Genomic DNA, 27,738 nt, shown 5'->3' with positions numbered 1-27,738 from the left:
TGAGTGGGGCTGCTACAGGAGGCCTGGTGCGTGGAGGAGGCACCGGATGGACATGAACGCGGAGGCGCACTGGAGGTCTTGATCACCGAACCTGCACAACCTGTCCTGGCTGGATACTTCCTGTAGCCCTGCAAGTGCGGCGGGGTGGAACAGACTGCACTGGACTGTGCTGGCGAACCGGGGACACCGTGCGTAGGGCTGGTGCCTTATAACTGGGGCCGAGGAGATGCACTGGAGACCAGATGCGCTGAGTCGGCTTCATTCCTCCTGGCTCGATGCCCACTCTAGCTGATACGAGAAGCTGCGATGTAGTGCACCGGGCTATGCGTGCGCACTGGAGACACCGACCTCTCGCCGCGGTAAGCACTGGGAGTTGGCTCAGGTCTCCTACCTGACTTAGCCACACTCCCCGTGTGCCACCCCCCAATACATTTTTGGGGGCTGCCTCTCGGGCTTCCTTGCCAGCCGTGTTCCCTCGTACCGCTGGTTCACCTCTCCTGCTGCCTCCTCTCTTCTGGCTGCCTCCACCTGTTCCCATGGGAGGCGATCCCTTCCAGCCAGGATCTCCTCCCATGTGTAGGATCCCTTCCCGTCCAGAATGTCCTCCCATGTCCATTCCTCCCTCTTACCATGCTGCTTGGTCCTTTTGTGGTGGGTAGGTCTGTAACAATCGTCGTAGGTGGAAGAAGGTGAGGACCAAGGTGCAGTGTGGTACGTGTTCATCATTCTTTTAATAGAACACTGAAAAATACAAAAACAACGACGTGTACAAACGAAACCGAAACAGTTCTGTCTGGTACAGATAGGAAACAGAAAACAACTACCCACTCCATAGTGGGAAAACAGGCTGCCTAAGTATGGTCCTCAATCCGAGACAACGATAACCAGCTGCCTCTGATTGGGAACCATACCAGGCCTAAACATAGAAACACAACACCTAGACATACAACATAGAATACCCACCCACATCACATCTACGGTCAGGGTGTGACAATGATTAAGAAGTTGGAGCTATTCTCTGTCTGCGTTAACAAGGACAACACACAGGTCTTTCCATCATTGTATGATTTTTTTTGTGTGCAAAAAAAAAACTCAAGCTTACGGACAATGTCAAATGTGATATAGTGAAGCACCTGAGTGAGATGGGTGTGCAATTACGCAGGTACTTTCCCAAAACAGACGACACAAACAACTGGATTCGTTATCCCTTTCATGCCCTGCCTCCAGTCCACTTACCGATATTTGAACAAGAGAGCCTCATCGAAATTGCAACAAGCGGTTCTGTGAAAATGTTATTTAATCAGAAGCCACTGACAGACTTCTGGATTGGGCTGCGCTCAGAGTTTCTTGCCTTGGCAATTCACACTGTTAAGACACTGATGCCACTTACCTATGTGAGAGTGGATTCTCGGCCCTCATTAGCATGAAAACTAAATACAGGCACAGACTGTATGTGGAAAAGACTGAGACTCTCCAATACAACCCAACATTGCAGAGTTATGCACATCCTTTCAAGCACACCCTTCTTATTAACCCGTGGTGAGTTATTTACATGAACAAATAAGGTTTTATATGTAAGATGGCTAAATAAAGAGCAAAATTATTGATTATTATTATATTATTATCTGTGCCCTGGTCCTATAAGAGCTCTTTGTCACTTCCCAAGATCCGGGTTGTAACAAAAACACACTCATTCTTATGTTTAATAAATGTATCATATAGTGTGTGTGTCGCAGGCTTCTTACAATGATAGCAACAAAAAAAAAACATTTGAGAGTGTGCTGACCCTGGTGCTAGAGGGGGTACACAGCTGGAGGTCGAATGTTTGAAGGGGTACGGGACTCTAAAAAGTTTGGGAACCACTGTTCTATAACATAATGTAAGAGCAGGATTGGGATTTTGTTTCATATGGGGTACTGATATAAAATACATTTTAAAACATGACATTATTTCCTCAGAATATTGAATATATTTATATTTAAATTGATTTGATAGTTTGTAGGTTTGGTGCTCCAGTCCATATGTAGGATCTACTGTATTCACATGTTGCCTTATAAGTAAAGTAATGTTTCCTCCCTTGAGATGGATGTGGATGGAGCCTATTATTATTCAATGTCTATCGTCCTCACTTTCTGATGCAATAATCTGACAGACTTGTTATTCAGGCAGACAGTCTTTGAATGGGAGCCATAATGCAAGGCAGACGTAATAATCTACCGTGAAGAGGTGCAACAACGGCAACTCAAGGCGAGAGCGCGTCTCAGTAAGTGCTACTGTTGTGCTTTTCACCATAATCGCCCCTTAAAATTCTTAGTAGCGTCGTTGCACTTCAACTACAGTGTACTCTGAGTGTACAACACATTGAGAACACCTGCTTTTTCCATCCATGACATAGACCGACCAGGTGAATCCAGGTTAAAGCTCTGATCTTGTCTTGGTGTCACTTGTCAAATCCACTTCAATCAGTGTAGATGAATGGGAGGAGACGGGGTATAGAATATTTTTTTAACGCCCTGAGACAATTGAGACATGGATTGTGTGTGTGTGCCACTCCAGAGGGTGAATGGGCAAGACAGAAGATTTTAGTGCCTTGGAACAGGGTATGGTAGTAGGTGCCAGGTGCACCGCTTTCTGTAAAGAACTGCAACGCTGCTGGGTTTTCCATGCTCAGCAGTTTCCTGTGTGTGTCAAGAATTGTCCACCACCCAAAGGACATCAAGACAACTTGACACAACTGTGCGAAGCACTGGAGTCAATATGGGCCAGCATCCCTGTGGAACTCTTTCTTACGAGGTCATGCCCCAATTAATTGAGGCTGTTCTGAAGGCAACGGCTGGTGCGACTCAATATTAGGAGGGTGTTCCTAATGTTTGCTATACTCCGTGTACAATTGTCCATTATTGCAATACAAAAGTTATATCGCCACTTAAAATGTATGATAAGTACTTCTAATAATGTCAATTTGACTAATATCGAAGGAGTCTACACTGAAGGAATTTGTTGTGTAACATATGTATGTAACATGCGCTATGCACATTAGTGTATTCTTTTCTATGTATAGACGACAGAACACCTACATGACGTGGCCAAAAGTATGTGGACACCTGCTCGTCGAGTATCTAACTTCACAATCATGGGCATTAATATGGAAGCATGTTCCCCTTTGCTGCTATAACAGCCTCCACTCTTCTGGGAAGGCTTTCCACTAGATGTTGGAACATTGCTGCAGGGACTTGCTTCCATTCAGCCACAAGAGCATTAGTGAGGTCGGGCACTTTTGATGGGGTTGAGGTCAGAGCTCTGTGCAGGCCAGTCAAGTTCTGTATGGATTTCTGTATGGACCTCGCTTTGTTCACGAGGGCATTGTCATGCTGAAACAGGAAAGGGCCTTCCCCAAACTGTTGCCACAAAGTAAGAGGCGTAGAATTGTCTAGAGCAGTGGTTCCCAAAATGTTATAGTCCCGTACCCCTTCAAACATTCGACCTCCAGCTGTGTACCCCCTCTAGCACAAGGGTCAGCACACTCTCAAATGTTGTTTTTTGCTATCATTGTAATAAGCCTGCGACACATACACTATATGATACATTTATTAAACATAAGAATGAGGTGTGAGTTTTTGTCACAACCCGGATCTTGGGAAGTGACAAAGAGCTCTTATAGGACCAGGGTACAAATAATTATATTTTGCTCTTTATTTAGCCATCTTACATATAAAACCTTATTTGTTCATCAACAATTGTGAATACCTCACCGCAGGTTAATGAGAAGGGTATGCTTGAAAGGATGCACATAACTCTGCAATGTTGGGTTGCATTGGAGAGTCTCAGTCTTGTCCACATACAGTCTGTTCCTGTATTTAGTTTTCATGCTTGTGAGGGGCGAGAATCCACTCTCACATAGTTAAGTGGTTGCAAAGGGCATCAGTGTCTTAACAGCGCGATTTGCCAAGGCAGGATACTCTGAGCACAGCCCTATCCAGAAATCTGTCAGTGGCTTCTGATTAAACAACATTTTCACAGAACCGCTTGTTGCAATTTCGATGAGGATTTCTTGTACAAATATCGGTAAGTGGACTGGAGGCAGGGCATGAAAGGGATAACGAATCCAGTTGTTTGTGTCGTCTGTTTTGGGAAAGTACCTGCGTAATTGCACACCCATCTCACTCAGGTGCTTCACTATATCACATTTGATGCTGGCCTTCTAGGCAGAGTTGCAAAGAAAAAAACATATCTCAGACTGGCCAATAAAAAGAAAAGATGGGCAAAAGAACACAGACACTGGACAGAGGAACTCTGCCGGAGTCGCCTCTTCACTGTTGACGTTGAGACTGGTGTTTTGAGGGTACTATTTAATGAAGCTGCCAGTTGAGGACTTGTGAGGCGTCTGTTCCTCAAACTAGACACTCTAATGTACTTGTCCTCTTGCTCAGTTGTGCACCGGGGCATCCCACTCCTCTTTCTATTCTGGTTAGGGCCAGTTTGCACTGTTCTGTGAAGGGAGTAGTACACAGCGTTGTATGAGATCTTCAGTATCTTGGCAATTGCTCGCATGGAATAGCCTTCATTTCTCAGAACAAGAATAGACTGACGAGTTTTATAAGAAAGTTATTTGTTTCTGGCTATTTTGAGCTGATGCTCCAGATACTCAACTAGTCTAAAGAAGGCATGTTTTATTGCTTCTTTAATCAGAACAACAGTTTTCAGCTGTACTAGCATAATTTCAAAATGGTTTTCTAATGATTTAGCCTTTTAAAACGATAAACTTGAATTAGCTAACACAATGTGCTAGGTTGGACACGCCTACTAATTCCAGGGTTTTTCTTTATTTAGACTTTTTTCTACATTGTAGACTAATAGTGAAGACATCAACACTATGAAATAACACATATGGAATCATGTAGTAAGCCAAAAATATTCTTTACATTTGAAATTCTTCAAAGTAGCCACCCTTTGCCCTGATGAAAGCTTTGCACACTCTTGGCATTCTCTCAACCAGCTTCATGAGGTAGTCACCTGGAATGCAATTCAATTGACAGGTGTTCCTTGTTAAAAATTAATTTGTGGTATTTCTTTCCTTCTTAATGCATTTGAGCCAATAATTTGTGTGGTGACAAGGTAAGGGTGGCATGCAGAAGATAGCTCTATTTGTTCAAAGACCAAGTTGATTTTATGGCAAGAACAGTTCAAATAAGCAAAGAGAAACGAAAGTCCATCATTACTTTAAGACATGAAGGTCCATCAATGCGGAACATTTCAAGAACTTTAAAGTTTTCTTTCAACTTTAAACCATCAAGCACTATAATGAAACTGGCTCTCATGAGGACCGCCACAGGAAAGAAAGACCCAGAGTTACCTCTGCTGCAGATGATAAGTTCATTAGAGTTACCTGCCTCAGAAATTGCAGCCCAAATACATGCTTCACAGAGAACAGAGAACAAGTAACAGACACATAAAACATCAACTGTCCAGAGGAGACTGCGTGAATCTGGCCTCTTTAGGTTGAATTGCTGCAAAAAAACACTACTAAATGACCCCAATAAGAAGAAGAGATTTGCATGGGCAAAGAAAAACGAGTAATGGACATTATACTGCTGGAAATCTGTCCTTTGGTCTGATGAGAAATTGAAAATGTTTGGTTCCAACCACCGTGTCTTTGTGAGATGCAGAGTAGGTGAACAGGTCATCTCTACTTGTGTGCTACCCACCGTGAAGCACAGAGGAGGAGGAGTGATGGTGTGGGGGTGCTTTGCTGGGGACACTGTCTATGATTGATTTATAATTCAAGGCACACTTAACCAGCATGGCTACCACAGAGTTCTTTAGCAATACACCATCCCATCTGGTTTGCCCTTAGTGGGACTATCATTTGTTTTTCAACAAGACAATGACCCAACACAACTACAGGCTGTGAAAGGGCTATTTGACAAAGAAGGAGAGTGATGGAGTGCTGTCAGATGACTTGACCTCCACAATCACCCAACTTCAACCCAATTGAGATGGTTTGGAATGAGTTGGACCACAGAGTGAAGGAAAAACAGCCAACTCCTTCAAGACTGTTGGAAAAGCATTCCAGGTGAAGCTGGTTGAGAGAATACCAAGAGTGTGCAAAGCTGTCATCAAGGTAAAGGGTGGCTACTTTGAAGAACATAACAAATATAATAGATTTTGATTTGTTTAACACTTTTTTGTTTACTACATGATTCCATATGTGTTATTTCATAGTTCTGATGTCTTCATCTATTATTCTACAATGTTGAAAAGCTACAGTATATACATTTTACAGACACAGTATATTTTACATTTGTTATCTTGTTGTTATTAGTCCCACTCTTCAGCTCCATTAAACCCCTTCCATCTGTCCATACTGGATTTCTACTTGCCATATATTTTTCAACTGTGCTGTGATGCTTCACAAAAGTAATAAACCTTTCTATTCTCATAGTTTCTACAGATTCTACAGACATTTTTTTGCTAAAAGTATTATTATATTATTGATTGATTGACTATGACTTTTCAGATCACCCAGTAGTGCTATCTGCAAAGTCAGCTCCAGGTAAATATTGCAATTCTTCATCCATTCCTGGACCTGCGAACAAGAATAAGCTACATATGACAGTACCAAAATAAATGATCTCATGACTCTGTCTCTTCGCAAACAAAATCTGTAGAGCTGGGATGGTTGTATCCCCCATATATATAATATTATATTGAATGCAATAATTTTGTAAAATAGTCTAAATGGAAAAAAATATATGTTTTGAATACGGTGTCGTTTTGCGTATCAGTTCATAAACCATGTGACATGGAATCGGTACATTGAAATCTCTTCCCAACTATTTTGCAATCTATATGGCACAGCTGTTCATTTTTGTTGGTCCTTAAATGAAACTAGTATCTTTTTTAAATTTCTTTAAACAATTTTGGTCTTTAATGGAAGGCCAAGAGACAGGTTCCTTACTTTTCCCCCTTCCACTTGCCTCTTCCATTTTTGCGGTAATGCTGTAATTAGTTGGTTGTAATTTTGGGTAGAATAGACATTTCCATATATTTTTATTAGCTGCATGTCTGACATAACTATTTATGATATAATTTGCAAAGAGCATACCTTTTTTTTTCTATCGAAAAAAATCATGTTCTTTTTATCAATTAGTATATTTGAGTTTAACCAATATCTGTTTTATTATTTGTTCTGTTTTTTCCAGGTGGATTAAACTGAAATTGCAACCAACTTTCTAAGGCTTGTTTAAAAAATAACTATATTTTGGAGATGATTTCGTTTTCAAATAACCAAAAGTGAGGGTTTGTAATCTGAATAAAGGGGAAAAGGCCATTCTTGAAACGTTGAGTGAGACATTCTTACTAATTTGCTAGAGAACCCTTTCGGATTTAAGTATAACTTTTGTTTGACTGACGCCTTTAGTGAGAGGTCTAATGCTTTAATATTTAATCATGTTTGCCCTCAGAATTAATATTAATTATATGAACAGACCCTTTTAATTTTGTCTGGCTTGCCATTCGAAAACAAAATTGAATATTTTTTTCTCAGGGCAGAAATTTGAATAAGTGACTTGTTGGAAAGGTGGCATCCTGTCACGACTTCCGCCGAAGTTTGTCCCTCTCCTTGTTCGGGCGGCGTTCGGTGATCGACGTCACCGGTCTTCTAGCCACCACCGATCCACTTTTCATTTTCCATTTGTTCTGTCTTTGTCTTTCACACCTGGCTTCACTCAACCAATTACTTGTTTATTATTTAACCCTCTGTTCCCCATGTTTTGTTTGTGAGTGATTGTTCTTTGTACATCGGTCCGTTTTTGTGGTCTCCACTATGTTGCTTTGTATTTTTGTCATTTTGAGTAAAGTACGTTGATTATTCATATCTGCTGTCCTGCACCTGACTCTCTACACCAGCTACACACAGGACCATTACACATCCCATGAAGGCGCCACGTTGAAAACCACTGAGCTCTTCAGTAAGGCCATTCTACTGCCAATGTTTGTCAATGGAGATTGCATGGCTGTGTGCTCGATTTTATACACCTGTCAACAACGTGTTGTTGCTGAAATAGTCAAGTCCACACACTTTTGTGGTATATATTGGCTGAACAGCCTGCTCCCTCTTGTTCGTACTAGACAAACTAGAGCAGAAACCAGGCCAAAGTAAACCCTGAACAGTGCAAAGGAGTTAGGAGACAGGAAAAGACAGACACACACACACACACACAAAAAAATAGTAATGAAGAGTTTAAAAAGAGCGGAAGGAAGAGGGGGACTTTGTGACAGATAGAGAAAAGGGCTTAGAGACATGAGGGAGAGAAGGGGGGTGGAGAGGTATAGAGCGTATGAAGTGCAAGAAGCTGACAGAGAGCTAGAGAGATAGACAAGGGGAGAGAAGGGGGGTGGAGAGGTATAGAGCGTATGAAGGGCAAGAAGCTGACAGAGAGATAGACATGGGGAGAGAAGGGGGTGGAGAGGTATAGAGCGTATGAAGGGCAAGAAGCTGACAGAGAGATAGAGAGATAGACATGGGGAGAGAAGGGGGTGGAGAGGTATAGAGCGTATGAAGGGCAAGAAGCTGACAGAGAGATAGAGAGATAGACATGGGGAGAGAAGGGGGGTGGAGAGGTATAGAGCGTATGAAGGGCAAGAAGCTGACAGAGAGATAGAGAGATAGACATGGGGAGAGAAGGGGGTGGAGAGGTATAGAGCGTATGAAGGGCAAGAAGCTGACAGAGAGATAGAGAGATAGACATGGGGAGAGAAGGGGGTGGAGAGGTATAGAGCGTATGAAGGGCAAGAAGCTGACAGAGAGATAGACATGGGGAGAGAGGGGGGTGGAGAGGTATAGAGCGTATGAAGGGCAAGAAGCTGACAGAGAGATAGACATGGGGAGAGAAGGAGGGTGGAGAGGTATAGAGCGTATGAAGGGCAAGAAGCTGACAGAGAGATAGACATGGGGAGAGAAGGAGGGTGGAGAGGTATAGAGCGTATGAAGGGCAAGAAGCTGACAGAGAGATAGACATGGGGAGAGAAGGAGGGTGGAGAGGTATAGAGCGTATGAAGGGCAAGAAGCTGACAGAGAGATAGAGAGATAGACATGGGGAGAGAAGGGGGTGGAGAGGTATAGAGCGTATGAAGGGCAAGAAGCTGACAGAGAGATAGAGAGGACATGGGGAGAGAAGGGGGTGGAGAGGTATAGAGCGTATGAAGGGCAAGAAGCTGACAGAGAGATAGAGAGATAGACATGGGGAGAGAAGGGGGTGGAGAGGTATAGAGCGTATGAAGGGCAAGAAGCTGACAGAGAGATAGAGAGATAGACATGGGGAGAGAAGGGGGTGGAGAGGTATAGAGCGTATGAAGGGCAAGAAGCTGACAGAGATATAGAGAGATAGACATGGGGAGAGAAGGGGGGTGGAGAGGTATAGAGCGTATGAAGGGCAAGAAGCTGACAGAGAGATAGAGAGATAGACATGGGGAGAGAAGGGGGTGGAGAGGTATAGAGCGTATGAAGGGCAAGAAGCTGACAGAGAGATAGAGAGATAGACATGGGGAGAGAAGGGGGGTGGAGAGGTATAGAGCGTATGAAGGGCAAGCAGCTGACAGAGAGATAGAGAGATAGACATGGGGAGAGAAGGGGGTGGAGAGGTATAGAGCGTATGAAGGGCAAGAAGCTGACAGAGAGATAGACATGGGGAGAGAAGGAGGGTGGAGAGGTATAGAGCGTATGAAGGGCAAGAAGCTGACAGAGAGATAGACATGGGGAGAGAAGGAGGGTGGAGAGGTATAGAGCGTATGAAGGGCAAGAAGCTGACAGAGAGATAGAGAGATAGACATGGGGAGAGAAGGAGGGTGGAGAGGTATAGAGCGTATGAAGGGCAAGAAGCTGACAGAGAGATAGAGATAGACATGGGGAGAGAAGGGGGGTGGAGAGGTATAGAGCGTATGAAGGGCAAGAAGCTGACAGAGAGATAGAGAGATAGACATGGGGAGAGAAGGGGGTGGAGAGGTATAGAGCGTATGAAGGGCAAGAAGCTGACAGAGAGATAGAGAGATAGACATGGGGAGAGAAGGGGGTGGAGAGGTATAGAGCGTATGAAGGGCAAGAAGCTGACAGAGAGATAGAGAGATAGACATGGGGAGAGAAGGGGGGTGGAGAGGTATAGAGCGTATGAAGGGCAAGCAGCTGACAGAGAGATAGAGAGATAGACATGGGGAGAGAAGGGGGTGGAGAGGTATAGAGCGTATGAAGGGCAAGAAGCTGACAGAGAGATAGACATGGGGAGAGAAGGGGGGTGGAGAGGTATAGAGCGTATGAAGGGCAAGAAGCTGACAGAGAGATAGACATGGGGAGAGAAGGAGGGTGGAGAGGTATAGAGCGTATGAAGGGCAAGAAGCTGACAGAGAGATAGACATGGGGAGAGAAGGAGGGTGGAGAGGTATAGAGCGTATGAAGGGCAAGAAGCTGACAGAGAGATAGACATGGGGAGAGAAGGGTGGAGAGGTATAGAGCGTATGAAGGGCAAGAAGCTGACAGAGAGATAGACATGGGGAGAGAAGGAGGGTGGAGAGGTATAGAGCGTATGAAGGGCAAGAAGCTGACAGAGAGATAGACATGGGGAGAGAAGGAGGGTGGAGAGGTATAGAGCGTATGAAGGGCAAGAAGCTGACAGAGAGATAGACATGGGGAGAGAAGGAGGGTGGAGAGGTATAGAGCGTATGAAGGGCAAGAAGCTGACAGAGAGATAGACATGGGGAGAGAAGGAGGGTGGAGAGGTATAGAGCGTATGAAGGGCAAGAAGCTGACAGAGAGATAGACATGGGGAGAGAAGGAGGGTGGAGAGGTATAGAGCGTATGAAGGGCAAGAAGCTGACAGAGAGATAGAGAGATAGACATGGGGAGAGAAGGGGGTGGAGAGGTATAGAGCGTATGAAGGGCAAGAAGCTGACAGAGAGATAGAGAGATAGACATGGGGAGAGAAGGGGGGTGGAGAGGTATAGAGCGTATGAAGGGCAAGAAGCTGACAGAGAGATAGAGAGATAGACATGGGGAGAGAAGGGGGTGGAGAGGTATAGAGCGTATGAAGGGCAAGAAGCTGACAGAGAGATAGAGAGATAGACATGGGGAGAGAAGGGGTGGAGAGGTATAGAGCGTATGAAGGGCAAGAAGCTGACAGAGAGATAGAGAGATAGACATGGGGAGAGAAGGGGGGTGGAGAGGTATAGAGCGTATGAAGGGCAAGAAGCTGACAGAGAGATAGAGAGATAGACATGGGGAGAGATAAAGATCCAAGGAGACAGGTCTATGGATTCTTTCAACCTCATTGGTTTTTCTTCATTACTTTTTTAAAGACCTCTCACCCCAAAACCCATTCAAGCAAAGATTTGAACTGAACTGAACATTCGGCAACACTGTTGTTGATGATTTGACAGCATCCATTTGGCATAAACTCACTCTGGTAAATAAATTAACACACTGTCAATAGTAACACAGTGTTCATATTCTCCCCACAAACATCCTCTAATAAACCTCGCACTTAGCATACTACATGAGAACAACTACAGGACAGGTTTGAAAGAGGTCTAATAATTTACAGGCTATTCGCCTGATGTTTATTTTCTAAATATTGGCCATTATGAGGAGCTGTACAGCTTGTTAATGAGTCTGCCATGGAAAACAGGCATTGATATGCAATTAGTGTTGTGTTCCTGCCCGGGAGACCACTACTGCATCACAGCTCCCTGCCTCTGTGAGTGACGCTGAAGAAATTTGGCGTGGCCCCTAAGACCCTCACAAACTTCTACAAAGGCACCATTAAGAGCATCCTGTCAGGCTGTAGCACCTCCCGGTACGGCAATTGAACTATCCAGAACCGAAGCGCTCTCCAGAGGGTGGTGCGGTCAGCCCAATGCATCATCGGGGACACACTGCCTGCCCTCCAGGACATCTACAGCACCCGGTTTCATAGGAAGGCCGCTACCATCTAGGCGGAGACAGTAAAGGTGCATCAAAACAGGGACCGGGAGGCTGATGAACAGCTTTTTATCTCCAGGCCATCCGACTGTTAAACAGTCATCACTACCCGGCCTCCACCCAGCACCCTGCTTTGTCACTGTTACGACCCGGCTACCACCCTGCACCCTAGAGACTGCTGACCTATGTACATAGAGTGAAAACTTGAAAACTAGTCACTTTAATAATGTTTACATACCGTTTTACCCACGTTATATGTATACTGTATTCTAATCATGGCTCATCCTATATAACTACCACCCCTACCTTGTATACAAGGTAGGGGTGGTATACAGAAGATGGCCCTATTTGGTAAAAGACCAAGTCCATATTATGGCAAGAACAGCTCAAATAAGCAAAGAGAAACAACAGTCCATCATTACTTTAAGACATGAAGGTCAGACAATGCGGAACATTTCAAGAACTTTGAAAGTTTCTTCAAGTAAAGTTGCAAAAACCTTCAAGCGCTATGATGAAACTGGCTCTCATGAGGACCGCCACAGGAAAGGAAGACCCAGAGTTACCTCTGCTGCAGAGGATAAGTTCATTAGAGTTACCAACCTCAGAAATTGCAGCCCAAATACATGCTTCACAGAGTTTAAGTAACAGACACATCTCAACATCAACACTTCAAAGGAGACTGCTTGAATCAGGCCTTCATGGTCGAATTGCTGCAAAGAAACCACTACTAAAGGACCCCATTAATAAGAAGATATTTGCTTGGGTCAAGAAACACGAGTAATGGACATTAGACTGGTGGAAATCTGTCATTTGGTCTGATGAGTCCAAATCTGAGACTGTTGGTTCCAACCGCCATGTCTTTGTTAGACGCAGAGTAGGTGAATGGATGATCTCCGCATGTGTGGTTCCTACCTTGAAGCATTGAGTAGAGGTAGGATGGTGTGGGGGTGCTTTGCTGGTGACACTCTCTGTGATTTATTTATAATTCAAGGCACACTTAACCAGCATGGCTACCACAGAGTTCTGCAGCAATACGCCATCCCATCTGATTTGCGCTTAGTGGGACTATCATTTGTTTTTCAACAGGGCAATGACCCAACACTTCTCCAGGCTGTGTAAGGGCTATTTGACCAAGAAGGTGATGGAGTGCTGCATCAGATGACCTGACATCCACAATCACCCGACCTCAACCCAATTGAGATGGTTTGGGATGAGTTGGAACCCAGAGTCAAGGAAAAGCAACCAACAAGTGCTCAGCATATGTGGGAACTCCTTTAAGACTGTTGGAAAGTATTCCAGGTGAAGCTGGTTGAGAGAATGCCAAGAGTGTGCAAAGCTGTCATCAGCTTTGTAACTCTGTGTTGTGTAACTCTGTGTTGTTGTCTGTGTCACATCTTGGCCAGGTCGCAGTTGCAAATGAGAACTTGTTCTCAACTAGCCTACCTGGTTAAATAAAGGTGAAAAAAAGGCAAAGGGTGTTTAAGTGGTTTTTTTTGGTTACAACTTGATTCCATATACGTTATTTCATAGTTTTGATGTCTTCACTAGTATTCTACAGTGTGGAAAATAGTTTTTAAAAATAAAGTAAAACCCTTGAATGAGTAGGCATGCCCATACTTTTGACTGGTGTCGTATATTCCGCAGTCTGTCATTGCTCGTTCTGATATTGGTCGTTCTGATATTTCTTAATTTCTACTTTTTGGATTATGTGTGTATTATTTTATAGGGCTAGGTATTGCTGCAGAGAAACACAAGCATCTCTCTGCACCTTTGAAAACATCTGCACATCTGTGTATGTGACCAATAAAACTTTGATTTGACAGACAGGTTGGCAGGTCAACGGTAGTAGCCCAGGCCAACCAGAGGGTGGTAGTATGACCCAGGTTTATGCTGTCTGTGAAGCTCAGCATTTGCTCAGGTCATATCTGATGTTGAAGAGATGGAATGTAGTATTTGATGATATTTTCTTACGTCTCCCTAGACTTCACACAGGAAAATGTTATACTATGTTGAATATGTTCTTTTAACCTCTTTCTTTAAATATACATGATGTATGAGATAAAATCAGGGAACTATTGAATAATATCCAATGCCCTAACAAGGCCTCTGAACTGTGAAATGTTTCATTTATATTGTAATCAAAGAAGCTAACGAAATGTACATGTGATGGCTGGACTGGAGCCGATGGATTTTGACTATGTATGAGTCATAATAGTAGTCTGCTCGATCTGTTTTGCAGCACAGTCTCCCTCTCTCCTACAGAGGGCAGCAGAACCACCAGAATGGGACCAGGGAATCCCTACTTCCTGTACTTACCTAATGCTAGTAAATCAAATTAGTGTTTCGATCACTAATTACCATCTTAGCCCTCCCTTTGAACTCTGATTGGACTAAGAGCGGCTTCAGCTGCCTTCACCACGCACAAGCACCAGCGACCTCGGATACGTTGATGAGCTTGTGCTGTCTCAACACATTACGTCTCATTTGGTGTTGGGGTTTGCGTATGAAACGCAGCGGAGGGTGCAGTACCCTGCTTCCGACACCGTGCAGCAGAGATGCGCGCTTCTGCAACTGAGTGTGGCGGTAGCCAGTGGAATGAATCTCTCACCATACGCACGCATATTCCTGGAGAACTGCCCGGCGCACGACGACAACGAGGCTAATTTCAGCCCTATTCCTATGATGCCTGGACGCCATCGAAGGAACTGGTCAACGGCGCCACTGAAATGCTGCCGACTCAGGCCCAGGACGATATCGATTTAGATACAGAAGTGATCATAAATTAGGGTGATCATAAATTAGGAGTTAGGTGGGGGTAAAGGGCAGGTTGGGGGGGGGGGCATAGTAGGCTACAGTCTCGTATGGTAACAGTCTCAGATAGTAACAGTCACAGAACGATCCAGTGCAATGCCTCTCTCTAGGGCCTCACTGCACCACACTGAGAATATGAGATGAGGTGGAGCAATGAGAACAATGGTGGGGGGTGAAAATGTGACTGAGAGAGATAAGGAGTGTGTGTGTGTGTGTGTGTGTGTGTGTGTGTGTGTGTGTGTGTGTGTGTGTGTGTGTGTGTGTGTGTGTGTGTGTGTGTGTGTGTGTGTGTGTGTGTGTGTGTGTGTGTGTGTGTGTGTGTGTGTGTGTGTGTGTGTGTGTGTGTGTGTGTGTGTGTGTTTACATAACAGAAACCAAGTGTGTATGTTCTGTATGCAAAATAATCAGTATACATACATATTTAGCAGATATTTCCTAGCAGAATTAAGCCCCTCTGCCGTCAAAAACATGTTTTACTGGTGTTTAATATATATTTCGACACTATGAGTTTGAAATAATAGTGTGAAAATTGTGAGCTGTTTGTAAAAACGCCTGAAATTTCATCCTGTTTTGGCGGGATGGAGCTTTGGCCTGCCTGGTGACATCACCAGGGGGTACATTAGAACTTCTTAGGGCTAAAATCCCGTTAACGGGATCGATATGACAACAGCCAGTGAAAGTGCAGGGCGCCAAATTCAAAACAACAGAAATCTCATCATTAAAATTCCTCAAACATACATGTGTTTTATACCATTGTAAAGGTAATCTTGTTGTTAATCCCACCACAGTGTCCGATTTCAAATAGGCTTTACACCGAAAGCACCACAAACGATTATGTTAGGTCACCAACAAGCCACAGAAAAACACAGCCAGTTTTCCAGCCAAAGATAGGAGTCACTAAAAGCACAAATAGAGATAAAATGAATCACTAACCTTTGATGATCTTCATTAGATGACACTCATAGGACTTCATGTTACACAATAAATGTATGTTTTCTTTGATAAAGTTCATATTTATACAAAACAATCTGAGTTTACATTGGCGCATTACGTTCAGTAGTTCCAAAAACATCCAGTGATTTTGCATAGCCACATCAATTTTACAGAAATACTCATCATAAATGTTGATGAAAATACAAGTGTTACACATGGAATTATAGATATACCTCTCCTTAATGCAACCACTGTGTCAGATTTTTAAAAAAATAAACAGATAAAGCAAACCATGCAATAATCTGAGAACGGCGCTCAGAAAATAACAAAAATATCTGCCATGTTGGAGTCAACAGAAATCAGAAATAACATTATAAATATTCCCTTACCTTTGATGATCTTAATCAGAATGCACTCCCAGGAATCATAGTTCCACAATAAATCTTTTATTTGTTCGATAACACTATTTATGTTCAAGTAGCTACTTTTGTTAGGGCGTTTAGTACACAAATCCAAACGCTCATGCAGGTCCAGCCGAACGTCGGACAAAAAGTTCAAAAAGTTATATTACAGGTCGTAGAAACATTTTAAACTAAGTATAGAATCAATATTTAGGATGTTTTTATCACAAATCTTCAATAACATTCCAACCGGAGAATTTCATTGTCTGTAGAAAAGCCATGGAACGCAGGTCGCTCTCATGTGAAATGTGCCTGACCAGGACCTGGCTCTCTGCCAGACCACTGACTCAAAGAGCTCTTATTCGTCCCCACATCACAGTAGAAGCCTCATTCATTCAAGTTTCTAAAGACGCTTGACATCTAGTGGAAGCCCTAGGAAGTGCAACTTGAAACATATCCCACTGTGTATTCGATAACTACAAACCTCAGATTTCCCACTTCCTGTTTGGATTTTTTGTCAGGTTTTTGCCTACCATATGAGTTCTGTTATACTCACAGACATCATTCAGACAGTTTTAAAAACTTCAGAGTGTTTTCTATCCAAATGTATTAATGATATGCATATATTAGCAACTGGGACTAAGGAGCAGGCCGTTTACTCTGGGTACCTTATTCATCCAAGCTACCCAATACTGCCCCTACAGCCATAGACCAATAAGAAAGAGAGTTCCAAATCCCTCTGCCAATAACAGCTAGTTTTCAGTTTTATCCTCCCCACTCAGACCACTCCCAGACAGTCCTAGAAAAAGTTTTGCTTGAGAAATTGCTCTTTGCTAAGAAGCTATTTTAGTTTCTTTTTTAAAACCATTTTAATTGAAAACAATCACAGTAAGGTACTTAGTTGTTACCCAGAAATTATTTGATATGGAAATAAAACCACTGCATTGGACTTTGAAGGTTGATGTCCCAGGTCAGCAGTCCTGGGAGGGAACTCAAGAATTACACACACATGTGCATCCCTGTACACAACAGACAAATCGAGAGTTTAGGAAGGATAGATAGCCACACAAAATGGAGGCTCAGATGCAAAAAAAACAATCTTATTTATTCAGAACATGATGCCCTAAAATGTGCAAAGTGCATATAAAACAAAAGGTGCAATAGACAAATCATTATCAGTGTCGTAGGGCGGGGCGCACACACCTGGCTCCTAATACAAGGTTGACCACTTACAGTACCTCAAATTAGAGAGCAATAGAGAGAAAGCCGAGAACAGAAGACAGATCATCCCTTCTTTTCCTGTAGTGCGGGGACATTAGTATGGATAATATATGGGGAAAGGCTGATAATGAGATGTGCGTTTTAACCGTTGGTCTCGTAGGTGTTCCCCCTTCAATGTTCGACGCTGGCAAACTTCAGTGCAAATTCATTTTAAAAACTAGCCTGTGTCTCCTAACAAGGCCATTAAACAGTCCTGCGCCGGGGTGTTTAACAAGAACAGATTGCTCTCATTTTGACCTAAAGCGGGTTGCATAATGTGTGTGTCGGATGTGTAAAAGAGAGAGGAACTGTGTGTGCGTGTGTGTGTGTGTGTGTGTGTGCACGCATGCGTGTGTGCAATGGCGAGATAGTTATCTAACGATCTCAATGCGTTTTTTTAGAGCCACCTCTTTTATTTATTTATTTGACCTTTATTCAACTAGGCAGGTCAGTTAAGAACAAATTCTTATTTTCAATGACGGACCTAGGTGGGTTAACTGCTTTGTTCAGGGGCAGAATGACAGATTTTTACCTTGTCAGCTCGGGTATTCAATCTTGCAACCTTCCAGTCACTAGTCCAACACTCTAACCATTAGGCTACCTGCCGCCCCCTCTGTCATTACATACTCCAAATGACATCAATAATCTATCTTTATACTGATGTGATGACATTGACTTTAGTCTGAAATTGAAATAGTAGCGTTTTCTTTTAAATAATTTCGTAACATGGCATATATGACCATTTTACTACCTCTGCCCGGAGGCACAGTCCATAAGATGCTTGCCTCTGCACCTTAGGAGCATTGGCTCGAGTCCCTGTTGCATCTCTCTCTCTCTCACTAAATTCTTGGCAGCAGTGGGATCACTCCGGTGGTCTCAGGAGGCAATGGAGAGGGCCTGTAGCTACATTGGAGGGACGATTCACTTTGTCACAAAGGTTGGGGTCAATTCCATGTCGATTCCAAGTCATTCAGGGATTGTAAAGACATTTTTTATTTTATAGTTCCTTTTCAATTGGTATTGTATTTGACTGACCCTTTTTTCACTCATGTGGTAGCAAGCACTGCTTTTTGGTGCAACCTTAAAGAATTCAACACAATTGGTAACTGTCTGGTGCCTCTTTTAATGAACCACAAAGTTGGAGTAGTTATTAGATAATTTTGAAATACCACATTCACCGTGGGAGAAATAGCTGAATGAAAGACTGTCAGAAACTGTAAGATCTAAACAGACACAGATGGCAAAGTGAGGACATGGCTCATTTAGTCCTCCAAGACACACTGGAAAAGTGAGGACACAGGTCAGTAAGTCCTCACAAACACACTGGATATTAAAGTAAGGATGTGGGTCATTGAGTCCTCACAAAAACCGTAGATGTTAAAGTGAGGACATGAGTAATTGTGTCCTCACAAACACACTGTAACAGAAAACAGCCGCAGATGTCAAAGTGAGGACCCGGGTCATTGAGTCTTAAAAGACACACTGTAAGGATGCCAAAATGAGGACATGTATAATCCCTATGTCCTCACAGTCCCACACCGCATGGCCAAGTGAGGACACAAGCCTTTGAGTCCCCACAAACACATTTGTAGGTCCGAAAGGCTTCTGTCACAGATGTGCCAGAGCTGAGTAGCTAGCGGCTAAAAACACAGCTTCCCAGAGTTCCTCTCATTTGACCAGACACAAGTCCCTAACTGGGTCATGGACCAAAAACACTCTGAAACAGCCGCTTAATATTCCTCAGTAGCCCTAATGTATGGAGCCATTCAATCTATATGAATCCAGGCGCATGGAAGTCCATAGAGGTAATACTTTAGAATCAGATACATATGGATGTGTCTGGATATTGGACATACAGTGGGTAGAACAAGTATTTGATACACTGCCGATTTTGCAGGTTTTCCTACTTACAAAGCATGAAGAGGTCTGTAATTTTTATCATAGGTACACGTTAACTGTGAGAGACGGAATCTAAAACAAAAATCCAGAAAATCACATTGTATGATTTTTAAGTAATTAATTAGCATTTTATTGCATGACATAAGTATTTGATACATCAGAAAAGCAGAACTTAATATTTGGTGCAGAAACCTTTGTTTGCAATGACAGAGATCATACGTTTCCTGTAGTTCTTGACCAGGTTTGCACACATTGCAGCAGGGATTTTGGCCCACTCCTCCATACAAACCTTCTCCAGATCCTTCAGGTTTTGGGGCTGTCGCTGGGCAATACGGACTTTCAGCTCCCTCCAAAGATTTCTATTGGGTTCAGGTCTGGAGACTGGCTAGGCCATTCCAGGACCTTGAGATGCTTCTTACGGAGCCGCTCCTTAGTTGCCCTGGTTGTGTGTTTCGGGTCGTTGTCATGCTGGAAGACCCAGCCATGACCCATCTTCAATGCTCTTACTGAGAGAAGGAGGTTGTTGGCCAAGATCTCGCGATACATGGCCCCATCCATCCTCCCCTCAATACGGTGCAGTCGTGATGTCCCCTTTGCAGAAAAGCATCCCCAAAGAATGATGTTTCCACCTCCATGCTTCACGGTTGAGATGGTGTTCTTGGGTTTGTACTCATCCTTCTTCCCCCTCCAAACACGGCGAGTGGAGTTTAGACCAAAAAGCTCTATTTTTGTCTCATCAGACCACACGACCTTCTCCCATTCCTCCTCGGGATCATCCAGATGGTCATTGGCAAACTTCAGACGGGCCTGGACATGCGCTGGCTTGAGCAGGGGGACCTTGCGTGCGCCGCAGGATTTTAATCCATGACGGCGTAGTGTGTTACTAATGGTTTTCTTTGGGACTGTGGTCCCAGCTCTCTTCAGGTCATTGACCAGGTCCTGCCATGTAGTTCTGGCCTGATCCCTCACCATCCTCATGATCATTGATGCCCCACGAGGTGAGATCTTGCATGGAGCCCCAGACCGAGGGTGATTGACCGTCATCTTGAACTTCTTCCATTTTCTAATAATTGCGCCAACAGTTGTTGCCTTCTCACCAAGCTACTTTCCTATTGTTATGTAGCCCATCCCAGCCTTGTGCAGGTCTACAATTTTATCCCTGATGTCCTTACACAGCTCTCTAGTCTTGGCCAGTGTGGAGAGGTTGGAGTCGGTTTGCTTGATCGAGTGTGTGGACAGGTGTCTTTTATACAGGTAACGAGTTCAAACAGGTGCAGTTAATACAGGTAATGAGTGGAGAACAGGAGGGTTTCTTATAGAAAATCTAACAGGTCTGTGAGAGCCGGAATTCTTACTGGTTGGTAGGTGATCAAATACTTATGTCTTGCAATAAAATGCAAATTAATTACTTAAAAATCATACAGTTGAAGTGTACCTATGACAAAAAAAATTACAGACCTCTACATGCTTTGTAAGTAGGGAAACCTTCAAAATCGGCAGTGTATCAAATACTTGTTCTCCCCACTGTATATACACACACAGTACATACACAGTACATAGATGGAGAGGTGTCAGTCACATTCACTGCCAATGCCCCGTAGGCTCCTGCCCCTTCTGCCCATAAAACATGACTCCTGGGGCTTCTGCCTAACGAGGGAGGATGGAAGCTGTTGCGTGTTCAAAGCTGTTTTTTATGGAAATGTGTGGCGTGTGATCTGTTTGGTCATGTGTGTCCCCATGTGGATGCATGCATTTGCTTACAGTGCCTTCGGCAAGTATTCACACTGGCTTGACTTTTTCCACATTTTGTTGTGTTATAGCTTGAATTTAAAATGGACACTCTTAGTGTCACGCTTGCTATCCTCAAACTCCCTGTCATAAATCAACCAAGGCGCAGCGTACATGTAGTTCCACATCTTTTAATGAAAGTGAAACCGAAATAACAAGAAAACAAACAGGTAAACAGCAAAGAACGTGACGCAACCGAGGTGCACACAAACACACACTGAAAAATAACTACCCACAAAATACAGGTGGGAAAAGGCTACCTAAGTATGGTTCTCAATCAGAAACAACGATTGACAGCTGCCTCTGATTGGGAACCATACCAGGCCAAACACATAGAAATAGAAAACATATTAAAAAAAACCACATAGAATGCCCACACCAACTCACGCCCTGACCAAACCAAAATAGAGACATAAAAAAGGAACTAAGGTCAGGACGTGACAGTACCACCCCCCAAATGTGCGGACTCCGGACGCAAAACCTGAACCTATAGGGTAGGGTCTGGGTGGGCATTTCACCGCTGTGGTGGCTCTGGTGCGGGACGTAGACCCCACTCCACCATAGTCTTGTCCCACTTAGGTGGCTCCTCTGGAGTGGCGACCCTCGCCGCCGACCCAGAACTGGGGACCCTTACCACGGGTGCTGGACAGGCGGGAGACTCTGGCGGCGCCGGACAGGCGGGAGACTCTGGCGGCGCCGGACAGGCGGGAGACTCTGGCGGCGCCGGACAGGCGGGAGACTCTGGCGGCGCCGGACAGGCGGGAGACTCTGGCGGCGCCGGACAGGCGGGAGACTCTGGCGGCGCCGGACAGGCTGGTGCGTGGGGCTGCCACAGGACCCACCAGGCTGGAGAGACCTACAGGAGGCCTGGTGCATGGAGGAGGCACCGGATACATAGGGCCGTGGAGGCGCACTGCCGGTCTCGACCGCATAGCTGCCCCCCCGTTCTGGCTGGATGCCAGCTTCCACCCGGGACGCTGGCACCGAGCACACCGGCCTGTGAATACTCGGCCGAGACACAATGCGCATCACCCCATAGCAAGTGGCCTGACCTGTCACCTGCTCACCCCAGTAAGCACGGGGAGTGGGCTCAGGTCTCCAACCTGACTCCGCCACACTCCCCGTGTGCCCCCTCCCAAAAAAAATTGGGGCTGCCTCTCGGGCTTCAGTGACCGGGTCTTGTCCTCTACCATTCTCTCCTCCCCGGTCCAACTCCTCCTCCAGGTTGGCGCACGCTGCTTGGTCTTCTTGTGGTGGGTAATTCTGTCGCACTCGCTATCCTCAAACTCCCTGTCATAAATCAACCAAGGCGCAGCGTGCATGTAGTTCCACATCTTTTAATAAAAGTGAAACCAAAATAACAAGAAAACAAACAGGTAAACAGCAAAGACCGTGACGCAACCGAGGTGCACACAAACACACACGGAAATATAATTACCCACAAAACACAGGTGGGAAAAGGTTACCTAAGTATGGTTCTCAATCAGAGACAACGATTTACAGCTGCCTCTGATTGGGAACCATACCAGGCCAAACACATAGAAATAGAAAACATAGAAAAACACATAGAATGCCTACCCCAACTCACGCCCTGACCAAACTAAAATGGAGACATAAAAAAGGAACTAAGGTCAGGACCTGACACTTAGATACTTACCCAAAAACACTCACAGCTGTAATCGCTGCCAAAGGGGATTCAAACATGTATTGACTCAGGGTTGTGAATACTTATGTACATGAGATATTTCTGTATTTCATTTTGCAAATTTGCAAACCCAAAACATCTTGACATGTACTCACTTTGTAATTATGGGGTATTGGGTGTAGTTATATTAAAATTATATTTAATCCATTTTGAATTCAGGCTGTAACGCAACAAAATGTGGAATAAGTCAAGCGGTAGGAATACTTTCTGAAGGCACTTGTGTTGTCTGTTCGTTTCTGCGAGACAACGTGTATGTGCATTCATATGTCATATATGACAGATTGTGTATGTGAACTAAACTGTATGTTCCTCCTTACATGTCTGCCTTTCTGTCTTTTTTAATGTGTATTCATTAGCACAGCATCTACAGTATAGTAAGATGTCTGACAGCTAACTAACATTTTTTTCCAGATTGTGTATATGCTCTATGTGTTTTTTTCTCTCCTGTGAAAGTCATATTATTATTTATTTACTTATGTCATCCAAAGTCCTTTGAAAGTTTTTCTCTGCGACAAAGTAGCGATTCTATATTACACAGTGGGACTAAATGAAGAGGATCAACTCTGTTATTGCTTTCATTCTGGGATATGATTGGTGGAATTTGTCAGATATTATTATACAGTATGTGTTACTGCATTGAAAGCCCCCCCCCAAAAATATATATATATATATTCAGACACACTGAAACAGAACTTGCGCCAAGATTAATGCGTCTTTTGAATCCCTGGCCAATTTTTCGCCCCTTCCCCCCAACCATTCCATAATTTCCTCCTCCATTTTCCCAACCTTTCGTCCCTTCTCTCTTTCTTACGAGCTACTCTAACCATTTTGTTCTCATTCTCATCATTCTTCTCCATCATTCTGTTCATCCTCTCATTCACCCCATCATCTCTTCCCATCTCTTATTCCAAACTTCATTCCTTTACTGCATACCTCCATCTCTCACTCCTCCAATTTCACCCCATCTCCTCCCTATTTTCTCTCTTCCTCTCCCACTCTTTCTCTGTCTTCCCCTCTTCCTAAGCCTGCACTCATAAGTTGCTGACCACTCCGTTTAGTAATTGTTGAAGCAGCCAAACCTCTCTTTTTTTCAGTAACTCAAGCCTGCCTCCTCGTCCTTCCTCCACTCCCTCCCCACCACTTCTACATTTCTTCCTCCTCCCTGTTCCTCTAAATGTCTATCTAAAAGTCAGAATGAAATTGCTCTACCTCTCTCCCTCATCTCTCTCTCTCGTTCTCTCGTTCTCTGTCTGTACATACAGGTACAGTACCTTCAGAAAGTATTCACACCCCTTGACTTTTTCCACATTTAGTTGTGTTACAGCTTGAATTTAAAATTGGCCTACACACTATACCCATAATGTTAAAGTGGAATTATGTTTTTTTAATGCAAATTAATAAAAATGAAAAGCTGACATGTCTTGAGTCAATAAGCATTCAACCCCTTTGTTATGGCAAGCTGAAATAAGTTCAGGAGTAAAAATGTGCTTAACAAGTCAGATGATAAGTTGCATGGAATAACTCTTTGTGCAATACTAGTATTTACCGTGATTTTTGAATCACTACCTCATCTCTGTACCCCACATGTACAATTAGCTGTAAGGTTTCTCAGTCAAGCAGTGAATTTCAAACTCAGATTCAACCACAAAGACCTGGGAGGTTTTCCAAAGAAGGGCACCTATTGGGAGATGAGTCAAATAAAAAGCAGACGTTGAATATCCGTTTGAGCATGGTGTAGTTATTAATTACACTTTGGACAATGTATCATTACACCCAGTCACTACAAAGATACAGGCATCCTTGCTAACTCAGTTGCCTGAGAGGAAGGAAATCAATCAGGGACTTCACTGTGAGGCCAATGGTAACTTTAAAACAGTTTTGGAGTTTACTGGCTGTGACAGGAGAAAACAGAGGATGGATCAAAAACATTGTAGTTACTCCACAATACTAAACTAATTGACAGAGTGAAGTGAAAGAAGCCTGTACATAATTATTTTTCTCCCAAAACATGCATCTTGCTTGCAATAAAGTAAAACTGCAAAAACTGTGGCAAAGAAATTAACTTTATGTCCTTTAAACAAAGCGTTATGTTTGGGGCAAATCCAACGCAACACATGACTCATTACCAGTCTTCATATTTTCAAGCATAGTGGTGGCTGCATCATGTTGTGGGTATGCTTGTCATCATCCAGGACTACAGATATACTTTTTTTAAATAAATGTGACAGAGCTAAGCACAGGCACAATCCCAGAGGAAAACCTGGACTTGTCTGCTTTCCAACAGACACTGGGAAACAAATTCCCCTTTCAGCAGAACAATAACCTAAAAGGCCAAATATACACTGGAGTTGCTTACCAAGATGATACTGAATGTTTCCGAGTGGCCTAGTTAAAGTTAAAATTGATAATGGCTGTCTAGTAATGATAAACAACCAAATTTATTTGTCCCACTCCCATTCAGTGGAGCCCTCACCTTACTCTGAAGGAATTTGAAACACTGCTGATTGAGAACCTCCACAAACTCAGACTCAAAGTCCTGGTCACTGTACCAGGCTCCCCCAGTCACCGAGCGGTCTGGCTGCAGGTTGTATAGCATGTAAACCTTCTTTTTTGACGCCTGGACAAACAACAACAATAACTCATTATAAGTGAGACTAAACAGTTATATAGAGTTTGGATAGCATGTATGCTGATGCATTCATATTATTAAGTGGTGCTTTTCTTGATTCAATTATTTTTCGCTGGTTTTTAAAACGTGCATTTTAGAATATTTTAGTGTTTGAAGCTCGACTCACAGCCACTGATTTCACAGCCTTGATTAGCTTCTTGCTCTCTAGGTTCTTGAGGATCTTGTTGATCTCTGTCAGAGGAAGGTTGCTCTTATATCTAATGTCCCTGCTCCAGATCCCTGTGTAAAAGCAAGAGGACAGTTCATAAATATACAAATGGAAAGAACATTTCACAAAGAAATACACTAACGGAGAATAATGTGGTTGTGGATACTGTGAAGTGTCAAGTGGGAACTGGGTGAGTTGGCCAGGTTTGAATGGACTTGATGGTCCCATCCAAAGACAACACCCATCCCTTACCCCATAGCACTTGGGTAGATCTGAGAGGATTGGATAGATGTAAACAATATGGGGAAAATATCACCTAGCCTAGCTTATACCTATCCAATTCCGTCTGATCTACCCAAGTAGGCTACCTAAGGGGACAGGGGCTATGGGTTGTCTGGACAGGACACCTCTGAAATTCCAACCTTTGTTTCCTGCATCCTCAATGACCTGATACACCAGCTTCTCTTGATTGTCGGAGCCTTTCATTTTGCTTTGGGACATAATAAAAACACAGTCACCAATCATCCAAAAATAAAAGTCCTTCCTAAAGGCTTCCTTAAAAAAACATTGTTAAATGACGACGCTGACATTTACCTTGCTGTCTGGGCATCCTTCATGCGGTATAGAAGTCCTGAGCTGTTTCGTAGAAGGTCCAACTGACCCTGTGTGCACAAAATCAAACTGGTTAACAATATTCTTATCCTCAGCATTGCGCTATCAACCAGAACTATTGAGCCTATTGACATGACAATTCCATAAGGAGTCGTTAAGAGAGCAGAAACGGACTGGCACCACGGCTACACCTGTGCCACTTACCAATGATAGTAGTCTGTTGATGGCCATGGCTCTCTGTTGAGCCTCCAAATGAGGCATGTCATTCTGGATCACCTGGTCTGTTATTCCATGAGGGAACTGTTGACAGAGTGCCTTTATCCTTTATAATAGAGAACATTAATGTTAGTTAGGAACCTAGGTAGTCGGGACATCAGATTTACTATAACTTCAACAATAAAAGTCTTACTGATTACTCAGAAATAATGATTGACCAATTTGTAAGTCGCTCTGGATAAGAGCGTCTGCTAAATGACTTAAATGTAAATGTAAATGTAAATTGACATAGCTTGAAGAATTTAAAAAATAATCATGTCCAAATACTGTACTGGCCAGGTGTGCAAAGCTCTTAGACACTTACCCAGAAAGTCCCGCAGGTGTAATCGCTTCCAAAGATGATTCTAACGTCTATTGATTCAGAAGTGTGAATTTTTATGTTAATTAAATATTTCTGTATTAAAACATTTCTAAAAATAAAAACATGTTTCGACTTTGCCATTATGGGACATTGTCTGTAGGTGGGTGATTTTTTAAATGTATTTAATCCATTTTAAATTCAGGCTGTAACACAGACAAACATGGAATAGGTCAAGGGGTTTAATACTTTCTGAAGGCACTGTAGCTACTATGTATACATTACTGTTGATGTACAGTGACTTGCAAAAGTATTCACCCCCATTGGCATTTTTCCTATTTGGTCTCCTTACAACCTGGAATTAAAATGGATTTTGGGGGGGTTCGTATCATTTGATTTACACAACATGCCTACCACTTTGAAGATGCATTTTTTAAAATTGTGAAACAAACAAGAAATAAGACCAAAAAAACTGAAAACTTGAGTGCATAACAATTCATCCCCCCAAAGTCAATACTTTGTAGAGCCACCTTTTGCAGCAATTACATCTCAAAGTCTCTTGGGGTATGTTTCCCCTTAAACCACTCAAGTGTTGCTTTAGCAGAATGCTTAGGGTCATTGTCCTGCTGCAATGTGAACCTCCATCCCAGTCTCAAATATCTTGAAGACTGAAACAGGTTTCCCTCAAGAATTTCCCTGTATTTAGTGCCATCCATCATTCCTTCAATTCTGACCAGTTTCCCAGTCCCTGTCGATGAAAAACATACCCACAGCATGATGCTGCCACCACCATGCTTCACTGTGGGGATGGTATTCTCGGGGTGATGAGAGGTGTTGGGTTTGTGCCAGACATAGCATTTTCCATGATGGTCAAAAAGCTCAATTTTAGTCTCATCTTACTAGAGTACCATCTTTGGGGAGTCTCCCACATGCCTTTTGGCGAACACCAA

General features: G+C 43.4%; 1 protein-coding gene across 1 annotated transcript; it reads right to left on the bottom strand.

Moving 5' to 3' along the window:
- Positions 1 to 12: 12 nt before the first annotated feature.
- Positions 13 to 26,532, bottom strand: LOC124044375 (DNA-directed RNA polymerase III subunit RPC6-like). Its single transcript, XM_046364026.1, has 6 exons — positions 26,419 to 26,532; positions 26,197 to 26,264; positions 26,025 to 26,092; positions 25,561 to 25,673; positions 25,217 to 25,382; positions 13 to 212 (listed from the first exon to the last, which is right to left on the bottom strand). Exons 1-6 carry the CDS (start codon positions 26,473 to 26,475, stop codon positions 13 to 15), a joined length of 672 nt encoding a protein of 223 aa, XP_046219982.1. The 5' UTR covers positions 26,476 to 26,532.
- Positions 26,533 to 27,738: the final 1,206 nt, after the last annotated feature.

Source organism: Oncorhynchus gorbuscha, linkage group LG09 (assembly GCF_021184085.1).
Source record: "Oncorhynchus gorbuscha isolate QuinsamMale2020 ecotype Even-year linkage group LG09, OgorEven_v1.0, whole genome shotgun sequence".
Taxonomy (NCBI): Eukaryota; Metazoa; Chordata; class Actinopteri; order Salmoniformes; family Salmonidae; genus Oncorhynchus; species Oncorhynchus gorbuscha.
Note: the sequence above shows the minus strand (reverse complement) of the source record. Positions and strands in the feature narration are given on the sequence as shown.

Excerpts from the sequence above, each read along its gene's own strand:
- LOC124044375 (XM_046364026.1), bottom strand. The coding sequence starts at position 26,475 with ATGCCTCATTTGGAGGCTCAACAGAGAGCCATGGCCATCAACAGACTA. Across the intron at positions 26,093-26,196 it reads AAGGATGCCCAGACAGCAAG|CAAAATGAAAGGCTCCGACA; the intron begins GTAAATGTCAGC and ends TATGTCCCAAAG. Across the intron at positions 25,383-25,560 it reads AGGCTGTGAAATCAGTGGCT|GCGTCAAAAAAGAAGGTTTA; the intron begins GTGAGTCGAGCT and ends TTGTTTGTCCAG.